Source organism: Oreochromis aureus, linkage group 18 (assembly GCF_013358895.1).
Source record: "Oreochromis aureus strain Israel breed Guangdong linkage group 18, ZZ_aureus, whole genome shotgun sequence".
NCBI lineage: Eukaryota > Metazoa > Chordata > Actinopteri > Cichliformes > Cichlidae > Oreochromis > Oreochromis aureus.
Genome location: NC_052959.1, coordinates 10,898,407 through 10,923,001, shown reverse-complemented (window position 1 = coordinate 10,923,001; position 24,595 = coordinate 10,898,407). Strand labels below are relative to the sequence as shown.

At 41.1% G+C, this 24,595-nt stretch overlaps 1 protein-coding gene across 4 annotated transcripts; it reads right to left on the bottom strand.

Annotated features, from left to right (window-relative positions):
• Window positions 1-9,564: 9,564 nt before the first annotated feature.
• Window positions 9,565-24,265, bottom strand: ccdc18 (coiled-coil domain containing 18). Of its 4 annotated transcripts, XM_031749774.2 has the most exons (25): window positions 23,836-24,265; window positions 23,587-23,699; window positions 23,069-23,233; window positions 22,739-22,845; window positions 20,823-20,951; window positions 20,529-20,625; window positions 20,308-20,429; window positions 19,873-20,152; window positions 19,614-19,701; window positions 18,900-19,117; window positions 18,518-18,628; window positions 18,297-18,428; window positions 18,007-18,141; window positions 17,778-17,855; window positions 17,548-17,664; window positions 17,286-17,453; window positions 16,447-16,589; window positions 15,908-16,071; window positions 15,586-15,799; window positions 15,360-15,459; window positions 15,113-15,250; window positions 13,089-13,217; window positions 12,430-12,567; window positions 11,140-11,583; window positions 9,565-11,041 (listed from the first exon to the last, which is right to left on the bottom strand). In XM_031749774.2, exons 3-25 carry the CDS (start codon window positions 23,201-23,203, stop codon window positions 10,289-10,291), a joined length of 4,140 nt encoding a protein of 1,379 aa, XP_031605634.1. In that variant the 5' UTR covers window positions 23,204-23,233; window positions 23,587-23,699; window positions 23,836-24,265; the 3' UTR covers window positions 9,565-10,288. The 4 variants fall into 4 exon arrangements, with proteins under 4 accessions (XP_031605634.1, XP_039458610.1, XP_039458611.1 ...); XM_039602676.1 differs by having other exon boundaries at window positions 23,069-23,699; XM_039602677.1 differs by lacking the exon at window positions 23,587-23,699.
• Between the last annotated feature and the right edge of the window lie 330 nt (window positions 24,266-24,595).

Below are 24,595 nucleotides of genomic sequence, written 5' to 3'. Positions count from 1 at the left end.
ATACACACATGAAAATAAAAAATAAAAAGTGCATCTTGCAAACGTGTAGAAATTAGAAAGTTTCATACAAAATCATGCAGAATATTTCAGTGTAATCATCTTTTGTTTTTTGTTTTTTGTTTTTTACACATGACTCACAAGCTGAGAATGCAGTGTGAACTCAAAGGCTTCTTGAGAGCTGGACAGATGAAAGATTGTGCTTCCTCTCTGTATGAAACCCACAGCAGCTGACGAATGCTTAATTAAATTGTTGCAGCAGACTAAATGAGAAAACAACCTGGTAACAGCTGATTAAAGCTTCGGTTTGTTTTACAAGCCGAAGAGAGAAGGAAGTCGGTTGTGGTGGTAAACATGGTCAACCGGATATTTGATTAAGTATGCGAAACTGTCTAAAATTGTGTGCACAGTTCGTGGTGCAGTTGTTCCTCAGCTAATGTTTCTCTAAATATCTGTGCACACCTACAATAACTCAATTTAAGTGAAGCAGCTGAATGCAGAGGTGAAAAGAGGAAACATCTGTGCCACTGAATCTGTGACTTTGTTTCCTGTGGGCTTAGCTGTTTCCTTTGTCATTTTTTAGATTAATTCGTTTATAAGTGAGAAATCCACTTCACCACTTTAAACTCATGTTTATCTGCATCAGACGGGGGACCTCACTGTTGCCAGACTCGGTGGTCTTATCATTAAGCAGGGTGTGACGTGTCAGCTGAAATGCTGCCTGTGGCTCATTGTGCCACACACTGACAGCTGGCTGAAGCACATCCTCAGTGACAATGCAACTAACGCAAAATGGATTAGACTCTCATCATCGGAGGCTTATTCGTCTGTTACAGTCTAGTGCCTGAAAAGACTACATGTACAAAAAACAACATTTAACCCAAAGAATGGTTCTGTTTTAAGAGATACACATTCATTTTTGAGATGAGATGGGATGAAACAACACCCTAACATTTATTGAGTCAACATATGAAAAGAGTAGCCTACTTAAGCAATATGGATCGATTCTTACAGCACTGTCAGACTCGTAATGGGCACTTTAATAGAGTCAGAACTGATGCACAAGAACTAGTAACAACAGTTCTAGGACATAGCAGTTGCTGATGTCCTAGTTTAAGATTTGTATTTGTCTTCAGACCCAACCAATGGTGACTCACATGAGATCACTATCAGACTGAGCACATCTTTCATGTGTGCAGTGGTACTTGCAAACATTTGGCAGCCATCACTTTGCAGCTGCAGAGCTGCTAAGTAACCCAGGCTTAGTGTAAACACTGTAAGCAGATTGGAAGAACCAATTGGTTTAGTCAGTGCATCCAGTCAAGAAATACAGTCACACAACTGTAAAATCATTTATGGACTTGTACATATTAATCAAATAAAAGATAACATGGTAGTAGATGGATTTTATTTGACCCAAATGCAAGACAGAGAGGCAGACCAAAATACCAAAAACTGAGTTTTACTTCAAAATGATGCAAAAACTTCACAATGCAAAAGGTGACACAAATCTGGAAATACAGTTGAAATACAGTTAGCTCCATGACTTGTTTGACAAAAGCACTGTTTGTTTGTTTGTTTGTTTGTTTTTCGTTTGTTTGTTTTGCAATTTCATCTCTGAACAGAGGCACATCAGACAATCGAGATGTGACTGAAGTGTGGACTTTGAACTTTAAGAAAAACACCTTCACAACAGCTAACATCTAAGTTTACAATCAATTTGATCTCCTGCTGAATTTGTAAGTTTGCTCACCAACAAGGGTTTCTCCAACAAGTGCTAAGTTGTCTTTTGCTTGGGGGTCAAATATGTATTTTACTCAGTGACAAATTCACTTGTTTGTATTTTTCCAGAGGCAATCTTTGGACAGATGAAACCAAGGTAAACGTGTACCAGAATGATGGGAAGAGAAAGGTATGAAGAAGGACAAACAGTTTATAATCTGAAGTCTGTCACATTATCTGTCAGACATGGTGGCAGCAGAGTTGTGGCACATGCATGTATGGCCGCCAGTGAAATACGATCATCAGTGACTATTGATAATGCGACTGCTGGTACAAGTAGCAGGATGGCGTGTGAAGTGTACAGGGCTATACTTTCTGCTCAGATTTAGACAAAATGCTGCAAAACTGATCAGATATCACTTCAAAGTGCAAATGGATAAGGACCCAAATCATGCTGCAAAGTAACCCAAGTCTCTCTCAGTGCAAAGAATCAGGCTATTATGGAACCCAACAGAGCCTGCAGCAGCTAAAGATGGCTGAAGTAAAGGCCTAACAGAACATCTCAAGAAGAGGAAACACAGCATTTGGTGATGTCCATGGCTAGACTTCAGGCAGTCACTGACTGTAAAGGATTTTTCATTAAGTACTAAAAAACAATCCTTATATTTAAGACTTTTTTACTTTGTCCAATGCATTTCTGTAGTTCTGTAATTTCTTAACAGCTAATGGGAAATTTCTGTAAAAACTCTTGAACAAAGTGTGAAAGACAGAGGGAAACTAGAAACACAACAAGTAATAAAAATAAAATCAAAAAAGAACCAAAAGTAATGAAATTATAAAAAACCTAATACTCTACAAAAACCCAGAACCATGACTGATTGTTATCCTGACACTCGTTGGACACAGGAAGGTTCATGTGTAAACAGCCTCAGAGACTGTGCAAAACCTGGAAAATCATGCCTAATGTTTTTCAAAACCAGTTTCCACACTGTATTTATTTATAACTTCCAATGCCCCACCTTGTTCTTACTGGTTCTTAGTTTTCCCTCTGCCACCACATTTGAGTTGCTCCTGACATAACAGGAACCGAATAGTCAACAGTGTGTGTCAGCCAAACCAAAGCTGCTACAGGCACAGAGCCAAATGTCTTAAAACCTGAATTGTCATAAATAAGTAACTAGGAACCCTCTCTAGTCCCACTCCTTCTGTGTAAAGGTTTAGCTGAATGAGGGAAAAGCCAGTAAATTGCAGCTTGGTGACTGTGGAGGGCTGTCGAAGGAGATAACAATAACCTTTCAGCAGCGTCAACCACTAATAGTTGTTTTTTCATCATATGTAGTCACATGACAATCCCCCACCTGGTGACAAAGCACTGCTACACGTGAAGTCCATGAGAACACAGCTGAAATGTGGTCTGAGCAGATAGAACAGAAACAGGAACTCAAACCTTATTTTCTTATTAATCTTGTTAGCCTGCAGCTCTGCTTCAACTGCAGTGCCTGATAAAAGCAGAACAACCCACAGAACCAACATCCTGATGTGACAACGAGCAAACAAGGATCTCGTATTTCTAAACAACAGGATTATTACTTTATTGTAGTCTGCAGTGCACAGTTCAGTGTGTTCTACCTGATAAACGCTTAACCAGTGTCTTGCCTTCTGTGGTTAAACTCGTGTGCCAAACAGACAGCCTGTGTTCGTGCAAATCTCTGTGGTTAACCCTGGCATACAGGTCTCTAGCTTTGCAAAGGTTCTCTTATGACTGTTTGTGCAAACTCAGTCAGGCACTATACTGTGCAAATGTATAGTTGTTTTTTTTATATTTTCCTAGAAAAATAGGTGCAGAAATTTATTAAAACATGAGAAAACATTCATGAAAACACAGTTTATAAAAGAAAAACAGAGTTTGTACAATTCTAACAAGCTTGAAAGACCATCTTTATTCTTCAGCACAGCCTGAACTCTTTTAGTCAGCTTTCATGTAATTTCTTTAAGTAGTCTTCAGGAAGAGTTCTCCAGGCTTCTTGAAGGACATTCAAAGCTGTTCTTTGGATGTTGGCTGCCTTTTGTTCTGTTCTCTGTCAAGATGATCCCACACTGCTTCAATAATGTTGAGGTCTGGCCTCTAGGGAGGTCAATCCATGACTGATAGTGTTCCAATATGTGTTATTTATCCAGATTTGCTTTTACATGATTGGAAGAGTGTTCTATGTTTTCCAGATGGTATTTCATGGTGGGTCAAAATCGGCACATTTCTGTGTTCTAATTGCATCATTCCAACACCACAGTTTGAAATGCAGCACCAATCCATTAAACAGCCTCCGCCATGTTTTACAGATGGCTGCAGACACTCAAAGATGTAGCTGTCTCCTACATGCATTGACAACAATTTGAACCAAAAATGTCTAATTTGGATTCATCACGCCATAAAATCTGATGCCACAGATTTAGTCCAGTTCTTGTGTTATGTGTCAAACCTCATCCTTTTCCCCATTTTTCTTCCTTAAGAATGGCTTCTTGATAGCCACCCTTCCACTGACACCATTTCTGACGAGGCTTCAGTGAACAGTAGACGGATTAATTGAAGCGCCAGATGCATTTCTCAGGTCCTGTGTCAATACTTTGGTAGAGTTTTTTAATGCTCCATCTTCTTCTTGGTCTTCCACTTGTCAAGAAATGCACAACACTGTTAGTACACTAGTAATATTAATGTAAAAACATTCAATTACTAACAAGAAACTACTTTATAACTTTGAAGATGGAGGCATCAGCAATCTCCCTCCCCATATCTGCTCATACTTACTGAGTACCTTATCATGTAAATGCATTATACATGAAGCCAGGAGGTAAAACACTGAAAATATTACTGTTGTAAGTGTAGGGCAGCCTTCACTGATGGAACACAGTATAGACAGGAGAGAAAATGGTAAGCCTGTGTACACCTGTGGGAAATCTGTTTGCATTGTCATCGGATGGTTGCCTTCGTGGAAATCTGCAGTAACAAGTTTGGTTTGCAGAGGTCGAGCTTTGATTCTTAGAAATTGGGCTGTCAGTTATTTTGTGGGAGTGTTTGTAGCTGTGGGCACTGGGTGTGTACCAACAACAGCAAACTAATTTGAGTTCTGTATTCATGCTCATTATATTCTCGATCTCCTCTCTCAGCCCTTGGTATTTTTCCAGCTTCTTGTGTTCCTTAATCATAGAGATCAGGTCAGCAAGAATGTGCTTTAAGTAGTTGTCATTCATTTGAAATCTCACCAGCTATTTCCATACAAAAGTGTAATTTTTTTCTTATTAAACATACATATTCATCTATGTAATGAGAGCAAGACATGTACTTCTACTTAGCAGTTTTAGAAAAAGTTCCACAAGGGAACTAGTGCTCGACTTTATGGCACGCAATAGACCGAAGACTGAACCACATCCTCTAGACTAACAGAGTTCTTAAGAAGAACTCAAAAGAAAAGAGAACAGAAAGGCTGGAGCTTCAGAAATACATACAGCTGAGAAAGTCTAAGCTTCAAATTATCCACCAGCTTATATTCAGAATCTCTGAGCCCTGCTGTTACATGAGAATGCAGAACAGGCAGCTTGGTTTACTGAGATGGTTGTAGCCTTTGTCTCTAATAGAAACACACACACACACACACACACACACACACACACACACACACACACACACACACACACACACACACACACACACACACACAACACCCTCTCAAAGAGAAAACCTCTGATAAACAGCTAGGCCAATGGTGAGGAAGTGTAAACATACACAGCGCCCATCGACGCCTCATATGTAGGGCGGAAATCATCCATGGTCATTAAACCAGCCTGTCCTCCTGCCACAAAGCAAACAGTTTTTTATGACCTGAAACAAGTGAGCGCACATCATCTTGACTGGACTGAAATATATGACTATTAGTTTTGCTTTCCCGGTATCTGTCTAAGACTTGTCGTGTTTAACACAAAGAGATTGTTTGACATGCTGGAAATATTTGCTTTCCCATCAACACAAAAGTAGTTAGTAAAGAAATCACTAGGCTTGCTCTGCTACCAGCATCTCTTACGGTCATAAATAAACATTAATTTATACAAAGAAAATGTGGGACATGATCGTAAGAGAGGCTGTATATGGAACTAATTCTTTGTCGAGTGCAGTGAATTACTAGATAAGTGCAAAAAAAAAAAGTACACCTTTATTCGGTTTCACTTTTTTATGTATTAGGACATAGCAAAATTGTTTTCTTAATACAAATTGAGCCGAAATGAGGAAAGAGTGTGTGCAAAGCTAAGAAACGAAGTAATCGTTTTCTGTATGACTTCATTTGTCTCTCACATCACTGTGCAGGAACTTCAGACCACACTTATTCAGAGCGTTGCTTCAGCTCATTGAGGTTTGTGGCCATCTATTTATGCAAAGTTTTTTAAGGTACTCCAACAAACCTTCTGTTGCATGACCCACTTTTAGTCAAGCTTTAGCTGTCAGATAAGATAAGAGAGAGATAAGATAAGATAAAACTTTATTAATCCCTCGGGTGGGTTCCTCTGGGAAATTCGGTTTCCAAAAGCATAGCACCGACAGAAGTTACAGAACGTGAGCAGAATATTATATATATATACACATATATAAATAAAATATACGAAAGGGATAAATAGAATAAATAGGAATAAGAATACAAGTGAATTTCACATTTCAAGTATTGAAGTCTATTGCACCATTGACTATTAACAAAAAGTATTGCACAAAAAGTATTGCACAGTGAAGTGAAGAGGCACTACAGCTTAGTTGTTCCCCCCTCCTTTGTCCTCCTGTTTCCCCTCCCTCTCCCCTCCAGAGAGGAGTTAAACAGTCTGATGGCGTGTGGGACAAAGGAGTTTTTAAGTCTGCTGGTTCTTGTCTTGGGGAGAAGCAACCTGTCACTGAACAGACTCCTCTGGTTGTTTATGGCCGTGTGCAGAGGATGCCCAGCATTGTCCATAATGTCCAGCAATTTTTTTAGTGTCCTTTTCTCTGCCACTGACACCAGAGTGTCCAGTTTCATGCCGACCACAGAGCTAGCCTTCCTGATCAGATAGTTAGTATACTTTGATATATAGAGGAGTTCATAGTCAACTCAATAACTGCAAGTTGCTCAGGGCCCCCGGCGGCAAAACAAAGCCTGAATCATCACCCCTCCACCACCGTGCATCGGAGTTGGTATGGGGTGTTTGTGCTGATATGCTGTGTTTGGTTTTCTCCAAACATGGAGCTATGAAATATGGATGTCTCCAGTTTGGTCTCACCTCTCCAGAGGACATTGTTCCACAAGTCTTGTAGTTTGCTCAGATGCAAGTTCAGTCTTTTTCTAAACGCACTTTAACATATAACCTTGCTGATGCTCATTGAATCAAGTGCATTGGATTAGCAGCACCAAACTGCTACTTATCCTCGTAATTCCTGTAGAAGCAGTAAGTGCATGCCTACGTTTTCCCACACTGTTTCTGCATTACACTTTAATTTTCTGCCTACACTGTTGCATTGTTTGATGGTTGCATTCATGGAAATCTGCATTCACAAGTGATTCTTAGAAACTGGGTTGTCAATTATTTATTTTCTGGGAGTGTTTCTTGCTATGTGGTATATTTAATGGACACTGGGAGTGTGCTCCAGTGATTTAGATTCTGTACTTCTCATGTTTATTGTTATTTATCATACTAATTATTCTTCATGCTTTCTGATGCACCCCTGGTCTTTATTTATGTTTTAAATGTAAATCACATTTTGCTTTCAAACATCAGCTTTTATATTGGTCCTGACAGTTGATGATAATCAGTAGATCAAGTGCATTAATTAGCAGCATCTGGCCCCCACGTACCCTTTTAATTCCTGTAGAAACAGGAAAAGTGTGTTTAATTTATCACACAGTGTTTCTGCATCGTGGCCTAATTTTTTGTTAACTAATTAGGACTCCATGATTATGGTCAAAGTGATTATCATGATTATTTGTCACATGTCACCTCCATGAATCACCACCTTACTATGGTGGGGGAGTTTGTGTGTCCCTGTAATCCCAGGGGCTATGTTGTAAGGGGCTTTTGCTCCTTGTAGGGTCTCCCAAGGCAAATTGCTCCTGGATGGTGGGTCAGATGAGGAGCTATTTACAGAACCTCAATGATTACCAGGGCCTCACCCTGGAGTCAAACCTGAGGAAGGTCCTTTGGGTCCCCAAAGACATAGCTCAAAGAGGCAACATGGGCCCGCCCTTTTCTGGTATCACCACCAGGAGGAGGCGCCACTGCGGTTGAGTGCAATGTGTGCTGGGTTGTAGTCAAGGGCAGACCCCCTGGCAGTTTGATTCCCGGCTGAGACATGGAGCATCACGTCTGCGATCGGGAAGGAGCCTGAGCTAGTGTGTGTGAGGCCGGATCCCCGGTGGTTGGGAGGCTTTAGCCGATCGCGACTGACGTTTCCCAGCCTTCTTGGAGACAGCATGGGGTGCTGGAGGGTGCTCCACCTGGCAGACTTCAACACTGGACCTGGAGGGGCGTGGTTGGGAGGAACGGCATGCCTGATCTGAACGTTGTCTTCTGCTACTTACTTTTCCAGTCTTTTGTTGAGCTGTACCAACTTTTTTTAAAGATGTGTTGCTACAACCACATTCGAAATGAGCTAGTATTTTTCATGAAACAGTAACATGTCTCAGCTATATTGTACTGATATAGTTTTATTATGAATAAAATATCGGTTCATGAGATTTGTAAATCATTACATTCGGGTTTGTTTTGTTTTTTTAAAACACAATTATCTTTGGAGTTGTATTGCGTGGATGCAAAATTGCTCAAAATATGCAGTTGGCCCCAAGAAAGTGTTCTTCATACAGCGTGCGGTTCTTTAAAGCTTTCAAACTTTCAAACAAAACAGATTTACTTTCTCACATTTTTACACATTTGCTAACGAATGTTCAAAATATCATACAATATATTACCAATAATATTCACTTGTCTATTTTCACAGGTGTATGAATTTGACATCCTATTCTTAATCCATAGGCTTTAATAGGATGTCAGTTCAATCTTTGCAACTATAATAGTTTGAACTCCCCTGGGAAGCGTTGGGAACATGAAATTGTCCAAAATATCTTGGTATGCTGAACCATTAAGAGTTCCTTCCACTGGAACTGAGGGGCCGAGCCCAACTCCTGAAAAACAACCCTACACGGCCCGGTTCGTGACAACCACCCCTCCACCAAACTTTACACTTAGCACAACGCAGTCAGACAAGCACCATGTCCCAGGTAACCGCCAAACCCAGACTCATCCATCAGATGAGTTAATTCATCACTTCACAGAGCATGTCACTTTATTATAATGCCATTAACAACTGACTGTGGAATATTTAGTAATGGGGAAATTTCATGTCTGCACTTGTTGCACAGGTGTCATCCTATCATGGTACCACCCTGTAATTAACTGAGCTCCTGAGACGGTCCCACTTTTTCACAAATGTTTGTAGGAGTCTGCATGCATGGGTGCTGGATTTTATACACCTGTGGCCATGAAAGTGAATGGAACACCTGAATTCAGTGATTTTGATCGGAAATTGGTAAAAACGAATCCCAAAACTCACTGAAGGCTGATCATTGCTCCAGTTTGTGTTACGTAACCACAGAAGTGCAAAATGCAGTTTAACCAGCTTGAGCCCCACCCCCACTCAAATCAGCCTGAGCCAGAAATTGTCCTCTTCTGGACACAAAACAAGCATTTGCTCTGGTAACATGACCCCACAGTCACCAACTACATGGGAATAAGCAAACAAAACCAACTCTCAAGAGAATAACTGAGAATCACAAAGTGTTTCTATAAAACTCTTTAATCAAATGAGCTTATTTAAGAACACATAAATATTGGTTACAATAAAAAATACATGAAACAAGAATGCTACAATTTGGAATAAAACATCACAGTGGATTATTTACAGACTGTTAAAGTAGTGGTGAATACAAAAATCTATTTAACCTACAGAAATGCAAAACGACTCTCCTCCTCTCTGACGTCCCTCTAAAAACAAAAAGAAACATCCATCATTAGCACCTTCTCTCTGTAAAGCCTCCTTCAGTGTCTATGTTTCATGACCTGTTAGTAAGAGTGATGTTGTCCTGAATGAACTTGTAATTTCCTGTAACAGAGCAGATAATTCAGGTACACAGGTTTCATTTCAACACCGCTTTTCAGTGGTCTTTGCTCACTTGGCACTAAGTGTGATGCGAACCAATCAGGGCTCAGTGACATTTAAATTCAAATGTGACGACAGTTGGGAGGCCGTTTGTTTTTTCTGCCCGCACCAGCCCTTGAACCCATCAACAAAACTGAGCAAATGATGCAAAAAAAGAAGTGAAATTTTGCAGGAACTGTGCATTTTGGTGAGTGTAAATGACCTTTTCAACATGGTTTATTTTCTTATTGATTAATTTTGTCAATAAACATCAGTAAAATACACAAATACAGTTAGAAAAAAATATTCTTCAAAAGGTCTCTCCTGACCAACTAACTCCCCGTTAAATGAGTGTTTTAACCTGAGGCTGTGTCATGTCTGTGGTAGGTTTATGGATCTCCATAAAGAAGGATCTTCCTGCATGGCCAGTGTCTGATTGACAAACTTCAGCATGCCTGTCAGTGAACTCATGTCAGCCTGTTCCTCCTGACCCACCAGAGTGCTCACAGACTCCCTCCTCGAATCACTGAGCAGCTCGCCTTCATCCCTCTCCATCACGGTGCCTTCCACATCTGGATTTCTGTCACTTTCTCTGTCCACCATGTAAGTAAGCGGGTTGAAGGAGTTATCAGAGATTACTGTGGCATCTGAGGCACTGAGGCCCTGCCAGCTGTGGTCCACTGTGTCTGGTAAAGAGGAAATTGAGTGTGACAAGGACTCCCATGGTTGCTTATTCAAAGCCTCTCTCAGTGTGGCTTTTACGCTCTCAGGGAGGTCCAAGGAGGAGTCAATACTGCTGCTCTGCAGCCAGTCACACGTTTGTCGGCTCTCAGAGAGATGAAGAGCCGAGGTGGGTTTAAGGTATGAGCGAGCAGAGGGTGATAAACACGTCTGCGCATGTGTTGGGGAGCTTAGGTGTGTCGAATGGGCATGAGGAGGAGAGCTGATAGTCGTCTGAAGTTTTTGGGGGGAGGATGCAGGGGAAGGAGCAGAGAGGCAGAGCTGGGGAGAGTCTGTGACTTTGTGCAGAGAAGAGAGAGACGGGCTGTGACTGTACAGATGTTGTCGGTCTGCAGCTCGTCCCAAACTGGAGATCCTGGCCTGGAGACGAGCCACCTCAGACTCCTACCAGAACAGGGGAACATCAGCTTAAAAAAAAAAAAAAACTATCATAAAGAACTTACAACATGCAACTTTCATTATGCTGACTAAAAAAGCTCTACCTTGATGAGGAGGGAATCACTGGAGGTCTCCACAGACTTCTTGGAGGCATGGAGCTGACTCTGGAGCTGGGCGGCCTCGACTCTGGTTTGATTTAGCACAGCAGTGAGCTCCTCCAGCTGTGCCTGCAGACGACTGTTCTGGGCTCTGGTTTGCTCGTACAGACTCCTGCTCTGTTCCAGCTGAGTCTGGCTCTGAAGGAGCTGTGTCTGGCTCTGGTCTAACTGTGACTGGAGGTGAGTAGCTCGCTTCCAGGCGTGCTCAAGCTCCGTCTTAGTTTGGTCCAGCTGGGCTTTGGTCTGATCAAAGCGGAGCCTGGCTTCTTCGAGCTGGGTCTGGCTCTGCTGAAGTTTAACAGTGAGCTGTTCCTGGGAGGAGCGCATTGTGGAGGAGATCTGCTCCGAGACTTTGAGGAGCTGGCCTCGAGTCTCCTGAAGAGACTCCAGCTGGCAACAGAGGGAAAACAGACGCGTGAGGAAAGTGCTTTTCTGCTTTTGTTTTTTTTTCCAATGACAGAAAGTTTAAAATAAAGTTAAATGGAACCTGATATATGAAATATAAATATTAGCATTATTGTTTGATTGCTTCATGATGTGGTTTTGATGTAGTGTGAGTTTATTAGAACACAAGTTGCAAAAGGACAGAAGGGAAACCAACAGGGAAACCTCAGCTGTGTGTAACAGAGATGGAGTAACGTGAGAAACTCAAGATGCTATAAAATAAGGAAATCATATGACGTCACTGACGTGTAAAAGTCAAATACAAATTTAAAAAAAGAGGAAAAGAAATCAGACTGAAACAGGAACAATACTTAGGACTACAGAACCTGAAAAACCACAAAAGCTTAAATACATATTGGCTCACGGACAGGAAGCTGATAGAAATAGTGCTGACCAAGAAGTTTTGCCTCTATCAGGATAAATCCACAATAAGTGTCTGAAATTTACTTCTCGACTCTCTGGAAAACTGAAGAGGTAGATAAAATCCAAATGTCACACAGATTATTTTAGAGGCCAAAATAGTAGATTGGGCTTTTGTGTCACGTAAATTAAATTAAGTACATTTCATGGAATTCAAGATTTATTATTTAAGTTATTAGTTATTTATCTTTGGTGCAAACACATCAGGTGCACCATCGAGTGTTGTGGACCCTGAGTCCAGAGTTACATTAAAATCAGCAGATCTAAGGCAAACTCTACAAGGCACACACTGTTGAGGTTTCCCACTAAAACAGTCTACAGTTAGTTTACTGTTAACAGAGCAGTCTGTCACCAGTCTTGAGACAACAGTACCTCTTTGCTGTGCTGCTTCCTCTCCAGCTCCAGCTCTTGCTCGAAGCCGGTGACCATGCCCTGAAGCCTGGCCTCCGACTGCAGCCAGCGTGCCTCCTTCAGAGTCAGCTCCTCCTCTATGGCACACAGCTGGGCCTCCTGCACACACCCCACAGCCAAACAGATGTACAACATGAAGAAGAGGGCTATTCCTGCATAAATATAATTTGATCTGCCACCAAAGGAAAATCAGTGGCCTTTAATTCAGTCACTCATGAACTTCAGCATACTTTATAAATAGCAAGAAAGAACAGGAAAACAAGCGGACCTCTGTTAAGTATGGTATATTGTTTTTAACAGAAGTTAAGGCAGGAGGCCTTAAGACCCCTGTTGTTTAATGCAAACCAATCATGCTTCACTCCCTAAAGGCCGATTCTGAACCAGGAGAAACCCTGAAATGTCATTAATTGTTTAATGAATGTCAATGATACTTCCTGCTGATAGCAGTGAACACACTGAGTATGAGCCTCAAGATTGCTCAGTGGCAGACTAGCGAGCTGTTCTCAGGTCTCACTAAGAAACAGTTTGAACACCCCCACCCAGCATTACCTTATACAGGACATGCAGGCAAAGCTAATGGATCTAAAATGATCAAGAAACAAACAGTGTTTTGACGATACCGTCTCTTTGGTCTGCAGCTTGGCAGCATCCAGCTCTCTGGTCAGACCCTCACAGTGACCTTGAGTTTCTTCAAGCTCTTTGAGAACTTTCTGAAGTTTCTGCTGACATGCAAACAGCTCCTGGGACTCCTGACAACACAAACACACACATATACGAAAAGACAAAGTTGTGGTCAAAAGTTTACATCCACTCATCATTGGCATGAATGTCGAATGACTACAGCATACATTCTTTAATAACTTTAAAAACAAAGAGTGGGCACACAAGTTTGAATTTATTGTGGATTTTCTCTGATCCAAACTAGGTCAAAAGTATACATACAGGCTCAAATATATACTTACATCCCCACTAATATTTGGTTAAATGCCCCCAAGTTGCACTTTGACCAGACACTCTTGGCAGTAACCAGCAAGCTTCTGGCATAATACTGGGTGAATATTTGACAACGCTTTTGGGCAAAATTGGTAGAGTTCATTGAAATTGAGGTTGGTTTCTTGGCACTGATCCAGCCTTTAAATATCGTCCACAAATTTTTTAATAGGTTTTAATTAGGGGGTTGGGGAAGGCAAGCTCAATGCTAGCCCACTTTATCCATTTCAAAACCAATTTTGATCTGAGTTTGGAGTAATTTCATCTGTCTAGATGTTGATTTGAGGTTAAGTTGAAGAACTTAGAGATAGTCCTCCTTCTTCATTATTTCATTCACTTTGAGCAATGAACCAGTACCACAGGTGGAAAACAGCTCCACAGCATGATGCTACCACCACCATGCTTGAGAGATGGTATAGTGTTCTTAGGTATGAAAGCTCCAAGTTTACTCCTCCAAACATACTTCTTATCATTGTGGTCTCAATCTGTTTCTTCTGACTAGAAGGTATTTAGCTCATCTATGTGGGCAGCTGCAAATTTCAGTCGGGCTTGAAGGTGTGATGCTGAAGTTCCAGCAGTTTCCAGTTCATAGTAGGCTTCAGCCTTGGTGGTTCCTGAACATCCAAACCAATTTCCTCTCACCTGAGAGTGACGGTTTCGGTCTTCTTCCAGACCTTGACAAGTTTGAATAACTTATATTTACCTACAATTGTTTGAACTGAATTTGCAGTTGTGTAGACCTTCTTAACTTGTGCAAATCTACAATACTCCTTCTTAGATCTTCTCTGATTTACAATCCAATGAGTCCTGTCACACAAATCCATTTAATGGTGGACAAGAGAAACTAGCAGAGGTCAATCATGATCACTAATGAGAAGCTGATAGTTGATAGAAGTTGTTAAGTTCAAAGACAGGAACCAGTTATTAAATATTTTGGTGAGTCTGTATTTATTTGAGCCCGTGTGTATACTTTTGACCTTGTGTGAATTAGAGAAAATGAAAAGTAAATTGAAACCTGTGCACCCAATTTTTGTTCTTTCAAGTCATTAAAGGTGTATGCTGTATGATCACTCCGTCCTGGAACCAGAGCAGTTAAAAAAAAATCATTAAAAACCCCAAATTACTATGACTAGTGCATGTAAACTGTACATCAGCACAGTGTGTTATCTAAATCATACCAATCCCCACAACCAACACCAAATTCAGCAGTGAGTTCATTTTCTAACTCTATAACTGACTCTAAACTAGATCTCTACATCTCTTCAGAGCAGCTGCTTCTGTTTACCCAAAGTACGGCATGAAAATTAGATTTATGAAGTAACAACACAAAATAAATGCAAACATAAGGTACGCAAACATTTGTGGAACTGACTGTGTTTGATTAACATCTCATATTTAAGCTGCTCCATATCCAAATATCCTACAGTTTAATCTAGCTGCAAACAAGTTGATGAAACATGTAGCACAAAAAGACTTTCTATGAACGATGCAAAAAGGGACGTAAACATCATTCTGTTTTTTGTTTTCTTAGTGAGAAGAAGCACAGAAAACACTGTCAGTCCATTCATTCTATTTTCCCATTCTTTTAATGCCGGTCCAACTGAAAAATATCTTTCAAGGCAAACCCAGTGACACACTTGCTCTGAGCTCTGACCTTCATGTTTCTGTCAGTGAGCTCCCTCTGTGCGTCCCTCAGCTCTCTCTCTCTGGCTTCCAGGCTCTGCTGCAGAGACTCCACCTTCCTCTCCAGCTCCTGCTTGTGCTCTTTGATGGCCACGTCCAGTTGGCCAAGCTGAACATAACAGGATGTCAAGAAAGAGGAAAATGATGAGTCATGGCAAAATATGGTGCGGATTAAATGAACTGTACATCAGCTATGTTTTCGTGCGTCTGGGATGTACCAGCTTTGCTCTCTGTTGGAGCTCCCCCTGTCTTTCCCTCAGGGCGTTGTCCATGTCTAAAACCTCGTGAGTTCTCTCCTCCAGCTCCCTTTGGGTCTCCCTGTAAAGTCATACACACAAATACTTAGAGCATAAAAATCATTATTAAATGTTAAACAGCAAATTATTTTCTCTGGATAAATACACAAAAAAGATCTCATCTGAGCACATAACACCATGCTCTCACCTCAGCTGGACAGTCAGTTTTTCCACTGAGGCTTGCCGCTCATCTGAAACCCTTTGGGTTCTCTGTAAAATATCCTTGAGTTCCTGTAGTTGCTTCAGAGTGTCAGCCAACTCGTTCTGCACCATCTGCAGCTGCCCCTCTAAGATTTCGACTTTCTGAGAACAGCTGCGCCGATCTGCCTCACTACGATTAAGCTCCTTCTCTAGATCCATAACTAGGAGGGTGAGAGGTTTGTTAAGTTGTGTTTGTGTTAATGCTCTTAGTATTTAAACAAGATAAAAGAATTCCCCCAAAACTATGAAGAAAAACAAACACGTCTTACCAATGTCATTCTTGCTGATGAGTTGGCTCTTTATGTGCTGCAGGCTCTCATCCATACAGCTGATCTGAGAAGTCTTAACACCGACATCCTTCCTCAGACGCTCCAGCTCTGACTCCTTGGACACTAGCTCCTCCCTGCACTTTTTCACCTCTAATGTGAGATGTCTGCAGACAAAAACAAAAACAAAAAAAATCACAAATTAAAAAAAACCAAACCATTATCTTGCAGGAAATTAGGCACACTTGCACAGTTTTATAAGATTTAATTCAGCACAGCTGGAAAGATGTCCATGTCTTGGGGGTGGGAGACCCTCCAGAATTTTTAGAAACTAAACCTGCTCAGCTCTGCTCATTTTCTTGGTCCTTTTAAAATAAGAACTGTAATGAAACTTTAACAAACCTCCATACAAACTGCATTAAACAGCTACAAAAGTGAATGGCTGTTACGCCCATTATACCAAGCTTTGCATTTTAAAAAGCAAACATGGTTCTTATACCTAAAACTAGAGCTATAGTTTCTCTCATTTTAGCTTTGCTCACCTCACAGACTCGGAGAGCTGTTCATTCTGCTGGTTTATCTCCCGCAGCTTCTTCTCCTTCACCTGATTATCTTCCTGTCTCTTGCTTAATTCTTCCTGCAGAGACACTCGGGCTCGTTCCAGCTGCTGCTCCAGACCCGACACCTACAGGCAGAGAGTACCAACAATGAAATACACTTTGATTTGAATTATTGTTATTCCCCATCAGTAAAAATCAACAGCAAACTGTTACAATTTTAAAGGCACTAAAGGAGGCCAGTTTAAGCCTTAAGGAACACTTCCAGGTTTTTTTTCCTCTTTCTTTTTTTTGTCCGTTACTCAGATCAGGTGTTACTCTACAGAGGCTCCACACAACTCTTCCTGTTTGTTGTGAACCCAGTGAAAGAAGCAGCAAAAAAGTGCCAAACCATAAACAGAATCACAGTCTTAAACTGCCCTCTCCTCTCTTTACCATGGCATGGAGCAGAATTAGAAAGTTATCGATGAAACGTGTCTAAGAAAAGGTCTGAATATTAGGGTGCAGTCACTTTTATGTGTGTTCTGAAGCTGTGTAATCTTTAGCATTTTCCATACATTCAACTAAAAATATGACAATAACTCTGTTTTTCTAAACAGTCCCCAAGCAGCAAAAAGGCTAAAGATACAATGAACTTTACATGCAATTTTCCAAACCTGCACTATGGGATACTGTATTGAAGTCACATTAATGATTAAGATAAAAAAAAAAAAAGTACCACTTATAAATACAAAGCATAAATTACAATAAAACAAGTATGCAAAATGCATTTTTCCCCAAATTTACCTTCCAAGTGAGAAGGTTTTCGCTCCGTCTTAACTCACCTGCCTGTGCAGGTGGCTTTGGCTTTCCTCCAGCTCAGAAACACGAGCGCTGCTCTCTGTGAGCATGGTCTGCTGCTGCTGGAGAGAAAGCTGCAGCTGCAGGTTCTCCTCGCTGGAGCTCTGACAAACCAGAGTGGTGCTGTGAAGCTTCTCCTGCAGAGAGGACACCTGAAAAGTAGAGAAGGAGTGGAGAACATGTGCCTTAGAAGTAGGTTTTGGATGAATTTGCATGAGTTTTCCTGCATTGTGTCCAACACTGTACCTTCTCCTTGTTCTTCTGCAGCTCAGTCTCATAGTTCTTCTTCATCTCTTCTATCTGCTGCAGGTATGAGTTCATCTCTTTTCTGCATGCTGACAGAGACGACTGCAGCTCACACACCTGGTGTAGAAACACATTGGTAACTGCAGTTGTTGATGTGGTGTGATTCCTGGCTTGTTCTAGAAGTTTATGTCCAGTAAACCAAAACTTTTATCAGTGTTATCTGTACAAACCTTGGCTGCAGAGTGAGCTGCCTGCTCTTTGAAACTCTGGAGAAACTCCTCATTCTGTCTGACTTCCACCTGCTTCTCCTGAAAATAATATAATTTCAGGTTTTTCATTCATAAACAGCATATGCACTGTGATACATGTCTATTAAATGGTTCTCCGACTTCTACTGTCTACATGTCTTCTTCTGAAACAGAGGATGCATTTGTGGTCTTATGCTACAAGCGTTCTGACCTGTGTTAGCTGATCTAGAGAGTTCTGCAGCAACAGAGCTGCTCTCTGAGCTTCATCTCGCTCCCTCTGGAGGGAAGTCAACTCCTGCTCCATCTCTGCCACCCGAGGCTGAACCTCTTCCAGAGACAACTGCAGCTGCAGGAGATAGAAAATAATCTTACTACAAGGAATATTCCTGTGCAGATTATCTCCATCTTTCCTGCTCTTTACCCTTTGGTTGCAGCACATTTAATATTACGCAGTATGAATAAATTCATAATACAGAGGTAAAAGACAAAGCTGAAGATCACCATTTGTATTCTTTGTTGCTGCTCTGTGAATTGGTGAGAATGAGACTGTTGACACTTTTCCAGAGACTGCTGATACTCTCGTTGCTTTTTGGTCAGCAATGTCTGGTAATGCTGGGCGCTGCTGGTCTTCTCCTTTGATCAAAATGAAAAAAGAACCAAAGTTTGATTTGCCGTTGACTTTCTGCAGGTAGAAAAACTACATTTGAATCATAACCGTGTACCTGTAATTGAGTCTCCAGCTCAGTGTTTTTCAGTGCAGCCAGACTGTAGGCTGAAGTCTTCTCCTGTAACTGCTTTTCCAGTGCGGCAACTCGTGCCTTTTTCTTCTTTAACTGAGTTCAACAGAGACAGTTAATCTGTAAGTAACAGTCATGACTTTTGAAACTTGGAACAAAAGCTTACTGAGCTATAAAACTCGCTGTACACTACAACCTAGTGATTTATTACCTAAAATACTATACTATACTACACAGCTGCATGCAAAGGGTACATTTGGGTTGAATTGTTTCAATAAAACAATCAGTAAGTAGAAATAATACTGTATGTGCTACACTGTTGTTAGCACTGGTGTGTGTGTGGGAAAAATAAGAAAAAGTGTGTTACCTCTTTCTCTGTGTCTGTGGCTTGTTTGAGTTTGTCCAGCAGCTCTGTGTGGAGGCTCTGGTAGTGGGAGGCTCTCTGGGCCATGGAGCTCTGCAGGGAGGAGATTTCCTCCTGGGCCCTGCTCAGACGATCCTGAAGCCGCTCGATCAGGTTGCTCTGTTTCAGCCGCTCAGCTTCCTTTGACTGCAGCACTCGCATGAGCTGTTGGTAGCCCTCGCCTGCCGGGATTAACAGAGAGGACTGGAGTCGATACATTTTTCTTTCTTTCTGTTTTTTGGGCATTTTTATCGATGATGGATGATAAATATTGGAATTTATTTTTAGCTTTACATTCCTTTTAAAACATCAAATCATTAACTAGTTCATAATTTATTCATTAAACTTTGTTTTTAGTCACTCCCTTTAAGGGTTCACCACAGTGGATCATCTGGCTCCATCTCATCCTAAACCTTAGCATCCTCTCCTCTCTGCATGTCCTCCTTCACTACACCCACAAGCTTTAGCCTTTTTATTTTTTAGATTAAATAATTTTAGAGGCTGGTTTTAAACTCTTGCATCGTTAAACTACATACATGAAGTGCAAAGAAGAATGCAGAACAAATCTTTCTCTCAAATAAACTGTTAGTAATCAAAAAATAATTTTGCTCTCGGTTTGAAAAAAAGAAGATGAAGAGTATGTTGCAAGTATGAAATGATTAATCTGATTGAGCCTACCTGGCTTTAGCTTCATTAGGTGTGCAGCTCCGGTATAGTCCACTGGGGGCAACATGCAAGGGCTGGCACAGATTTGCCCCAAAGTACCCTTTAAAGAAAAAAAATTTAAAAATGTGTGACAACAGTAACCATGTCATTGTTTTGCACGATCAGCAATAGGGCGACTTGTTTTGAAGAAGCAAATAAAATAATCACGTAGCACAACCTTGATTCAAAAACTGGGTAAGAACACAAACGACACACACAGACGTCTCCCCACCTCTCGCAGATGCAGCAGGGCCAGTATGGCCTCCAAGCTGGCCAGCTCTGTCTGGCTCTGCTGAGCCTCTTTCTGGCTCTGGGCGACCCTCTGCTCCTGGCTGTGGGTCACAGTCCGCAGGTCTTCTAGTTCCCTGCGCAAAGAGGCCACATCCCTGCACTCTGCACCTCGCTCCATAAGCTGCCGCTCCAGGTGCGACGCTTTACGTCCAGCCTCTTCGATTTGGGCTTGGAGGCTAGCGGCCGCAGCCTTAAACTGTTTCACCTCCTCCATCAGCTGACTGCGAGATAGACGAGGAGAACCGGTGCAGATTAAACATGCTATGCAAGCACACAGAAGTTTTCTTATAAAAGACAAAATCACAACTTTTATGATTATTAGAAATCCTGCAAGCACTCAAAGAACTACATAACAATGCAGTTGAATTAAAAGTACCCAATTGTCTGTCTCTGTTCTGCCTTCTCCCTCTCCAGCTCAGTGCACTTCATCTCCAGCTCCTCTTTCTCTCTGTCACACTCTATGAGACTTTCTTTTAGTTTGTTTTCACTCTCCATCACCTGAAAACCACAAACCAAAACACATTTCTGTTGTTAACATGCAAGTAAAACTGTGTTTTTTTTTTTAGTTTAAATCAATCAATATTTCAATAAACACACCCTTTTAAGCTTAATGGAAATTGTAGCCTTATAATCTTTGAAGGCTTCTTTGAGCTTCTCTGCATTTTCAAGCGCTTGATTCCTCTGTTGCTCTGCCCTGCAAGGCATGGTGTTGCACATGCATTAGTAAAATACAGTAAATAATTCAACTAAACATAAGAAAATGTGATGCCCAATACAGACAGTCATACAGACAAAAGACACAGTACCAGATTGTTTTCTTTTATTTTCACTCATATTTTAAACTGTACTGATAGAAATCATGAGCAGAGCTGAGCCTGGATATAAGCCCACCGTTTTCCTAACGCTGTCTTGTTTTCCAGCTCCTCCCTGAGTGTGCTCAGCTCTTCAGTAAGAGTCGCTACCACAATGTCACTATGAGCTGCAGCTTCCTGACAACACTCTGCCCTCAGCTCTGCTGCCCTGGGAAAAACAGACAATACAGGTTATGCTGTTAATGCTAAAATTAAAGACACAGTTTCAAGAAACAAAAGGCAAACGCAGTAGGTAAATCTTGAAAAGCTAGAATAAAGAGCCACATTTCCATCCAGAGTGAACTTGTTCTTTTGGGGACCTTTTTCTGAAAGGTTCCAGCTTGACTGTCTTTGCCTTTCTTTTGAGTTCTGTCTCACTCACACACACACACACACACACACACACACACACACACACACACACACACACACACACACACACACACACACACACACACACACACACACACACACACACACACACACACACACACACACACACACACACACACACACACACACACACACACACACACACACACACACACACACACACACACACAAAAACAGGATGAAGGATAGCTGTGGCTTAGAACAGAGCCACAAATAAAAATATTTTATTTCTCTGATTTACTACTTTGTTTTCTAAGACGTCGCTTCCTCCCTTTATTCACTTTCCTCTCTCTCATTGAGCACAGACAGCAGGGCCCAAGTTGGAATGATGTGTTTAGAAACACTAACAGACAAGTTCTGCGGTAAACCTTAAAGTAAGTTAACAGATTTTTTTTCAAACTACTGCAGAATCAGATAAGACACACTGGCTGAAATGCTACAAGTAGACTTTAAACTGTTCAGCACTCCCAAGTTTCTGAAGTTTTACAACCCACTAAACTTCATTTAGAATGTGGTCCACATGACAGAAACAGCAGAGAGGCCATTGTCCCTGGAAAGGTGCCTGCAGTGGAAATAAGCTTGGCCCAGGAGGAGTACGGCCAAGAGAAATGACATCAAAGGTCCATCGGCAATTCTAGTTTTATAGTCGCAACTTCAAAAAAAATAGAAACAGAATGCAAAGATTTGCATACTTATAAATCCATATTCTATTTTATTAACAATAAAAACACATTAAGTGTTTAAACACTGAAAATCGACCTATTTGAGAAAAATATTAACTCATTTTGAATTTGATGCCAACAGTATGTCTAAAAAAAGTTGGTAACTGTGTAGCAACCCCCTTCTTTAACAACAGTCTGGAAACATCTGGAAACTGAGGACACCAGCTGCTGGACTTTTGGGAGCGGAATGTTGTCCTGTTTGTTCTCATCTTTGCCTGTTCCAATTTGTTCTAGTTTTCATTTCATGATGCTCCAAATGTCTCCTGAAATATGCACGGCCTTCCCTTCTAAATGGGAGCATATGTTGCTCTACAACCTGTATATACACCTTTCAGCACTGACGGTGCCTTTCCAGATGTGGAAGCTGCTCATTTCACAGCCACTGATCCACCTCCATGCATTCAAAGATGGCTTTTGATGGCTTCACCTGACCACAAACAGTTTTCCATTTTTCGTTAGTCCATTTGATGAAATATTCACAGTCTCACAACTTTACATTAAGGAACATTATTCTGAAATTCTTCCACAATTTGTAGATGATGTTTTTGTTTTGTTTTTTTCAGACTGGTGAACCTCAACCTCTCTTTTTATGCCCAATCATGTTACACACCTGCTCCCAACTAAACTGACTGTAAAATGTTCCTCCAGCTGTTTCTTTTCAGTACCACTTACTTTTCCACCCATCTGTTGCACGCATTACAAATTTTTTCAGATGTGCTGCTGCCATCAAATTCAAAATGAGCTAATATCTTTCATAAAAATCACTTTAAATGCTTGAGCTATGTTTTTTTATGTTCTGTTAAGAATAAAAACCTTGTGGATATTTCAGTCAATGACATACTTAAGTTCTTTGGCCTGAGCCTCCAGCTCCGCTTCAAGCTGACGAATCTGTTCACTCATGACCACCACATTGTTGTGAACCCCAGCCCTAGGGCCCCTGAAGTAGACCTGCAAAAGAACACAGATAACCCATGTATACACTTTCTGCTAGTTATTACGGGAGACTTGTCATATCATATTTGACATTTCAAGGAAAAAAAAACCCTGAAATCTAACACTAATTTAACACTGCATTCATCTGCAGCAGACTAACCCACAGTCTTTAAAGATTTAACAAGCTCCACTTAAAAAAAACAAAATTAAATTAAAAATCACATGTGTAATATCATACCTGAGACTTGGGGGTAGCCATTTCATACTGCATTGCATCCAGGTCACTGATGAGCTGCTCATCCTGCAGAGTCAGACGAGCGTTTTCCTGCCGCACACAGCCGACCTTCTTCCTCGAAGCAGAAACGGACTCCATCTCTACAGAGCAAGTGTTGAATGATGCATGCTACAAACAAAGGCATAACACAGGACTGGATGAGAAACGTTTATTTCTTTACCCTAGAGCTGCTATGTAACACTAGATTAGCTCATTTTTGAACAACTTACTCAGTTTTACGTGTACAGAACATATAGACCACTAACCAGCCCACACCTGGGTAGTCACCTTTTATGCAAGCAAAACTAGCCCACCAAAATAGTTTCTCTCCATTTATGCCTGAGGGAACAGTTACCTAATTCATGGACGTGCATACCTTTATACAGCATGTAACATAGTCCGATGTGACAGGTAATGTGTAAATGATATTCAAACACCTTTTTCTGAGTGTTTCATTCACAAATAACTCCTTTGCCCTTTACCTTCGACTTGGAGGAGGTTGGACCTACGAGCAACAATCTCAGCCGTCCCACAAGATATTATAACATCAGGCAGCCAGGACTGAACCTGTTCATCACCACGGCCATCTGACTGACTGTAGACCATCGAGGAGCGAGAGGAAACCAAGAGAATGGGGTGGACAGCTCGAAAACAGAATCATACTACCTATTTGCAGAAGGTTTCTGTTGCAAAAAACACCAGCTACAGGTTGGGTCTCTGTGATTACTCACCTCAGCTTCTGTGTAGGCTGAGCTCCCTCAAACCGATTAGCTCTTTGCCGATTTAGCTTTCCGGCGCCGAAGCAACATTTACAGCTTGTGTGAACGGTTGAAAAGCTCCAGAAGACCTTTAACTTCATCAGCATGTGGCTATGTTTGAAGTATCCGAGGCTACACCAGCACAACTACGCTCGCTAAATGTAAACAGGGTTGCTCGATGGATCAACAGGTGGCTAGCTCCTTAACCTTATCACTGTTTTCACAGCAAATAACCACCAAACGACCCACAGCGTCAACTTTTTAACTGAAATATTACTTTTTATTGCTCTAACGCTATAAAAGCATAAAATACGCATTTATCGTTTCTACTGTGACAAATCTTTACATGTTACCCAATGCAGATGCAATGAAGGAGAAGGTATCCAAAACAGTTTGTAATTCCTAGTCTCCGCCTACAACTAACAACCAACCTCGCTATTGGGTAATACTGAGTTGTCTGTGAATTGATTGGTGAAGAGGGGTAGCCGCGAACAACGGCGCGTGTGATTGCCGTTAAAGCGTCGATCAGTGTGTGGAGGATAAAAAGTGTCACAGTAATGGCAACAAATAATTTAATTAATCATTAATATTTGTTAAATAAAAATAATATTTGTACTATATCAACTGTATTCAAATGTTCGGTTAAAATTAAATAATCAGTAAATATATTGATTAAAGTTGGAGCAGGAGGTGGCAGAGCTGAAGGTGCTAAGAATATAATTGGGAGTAAACA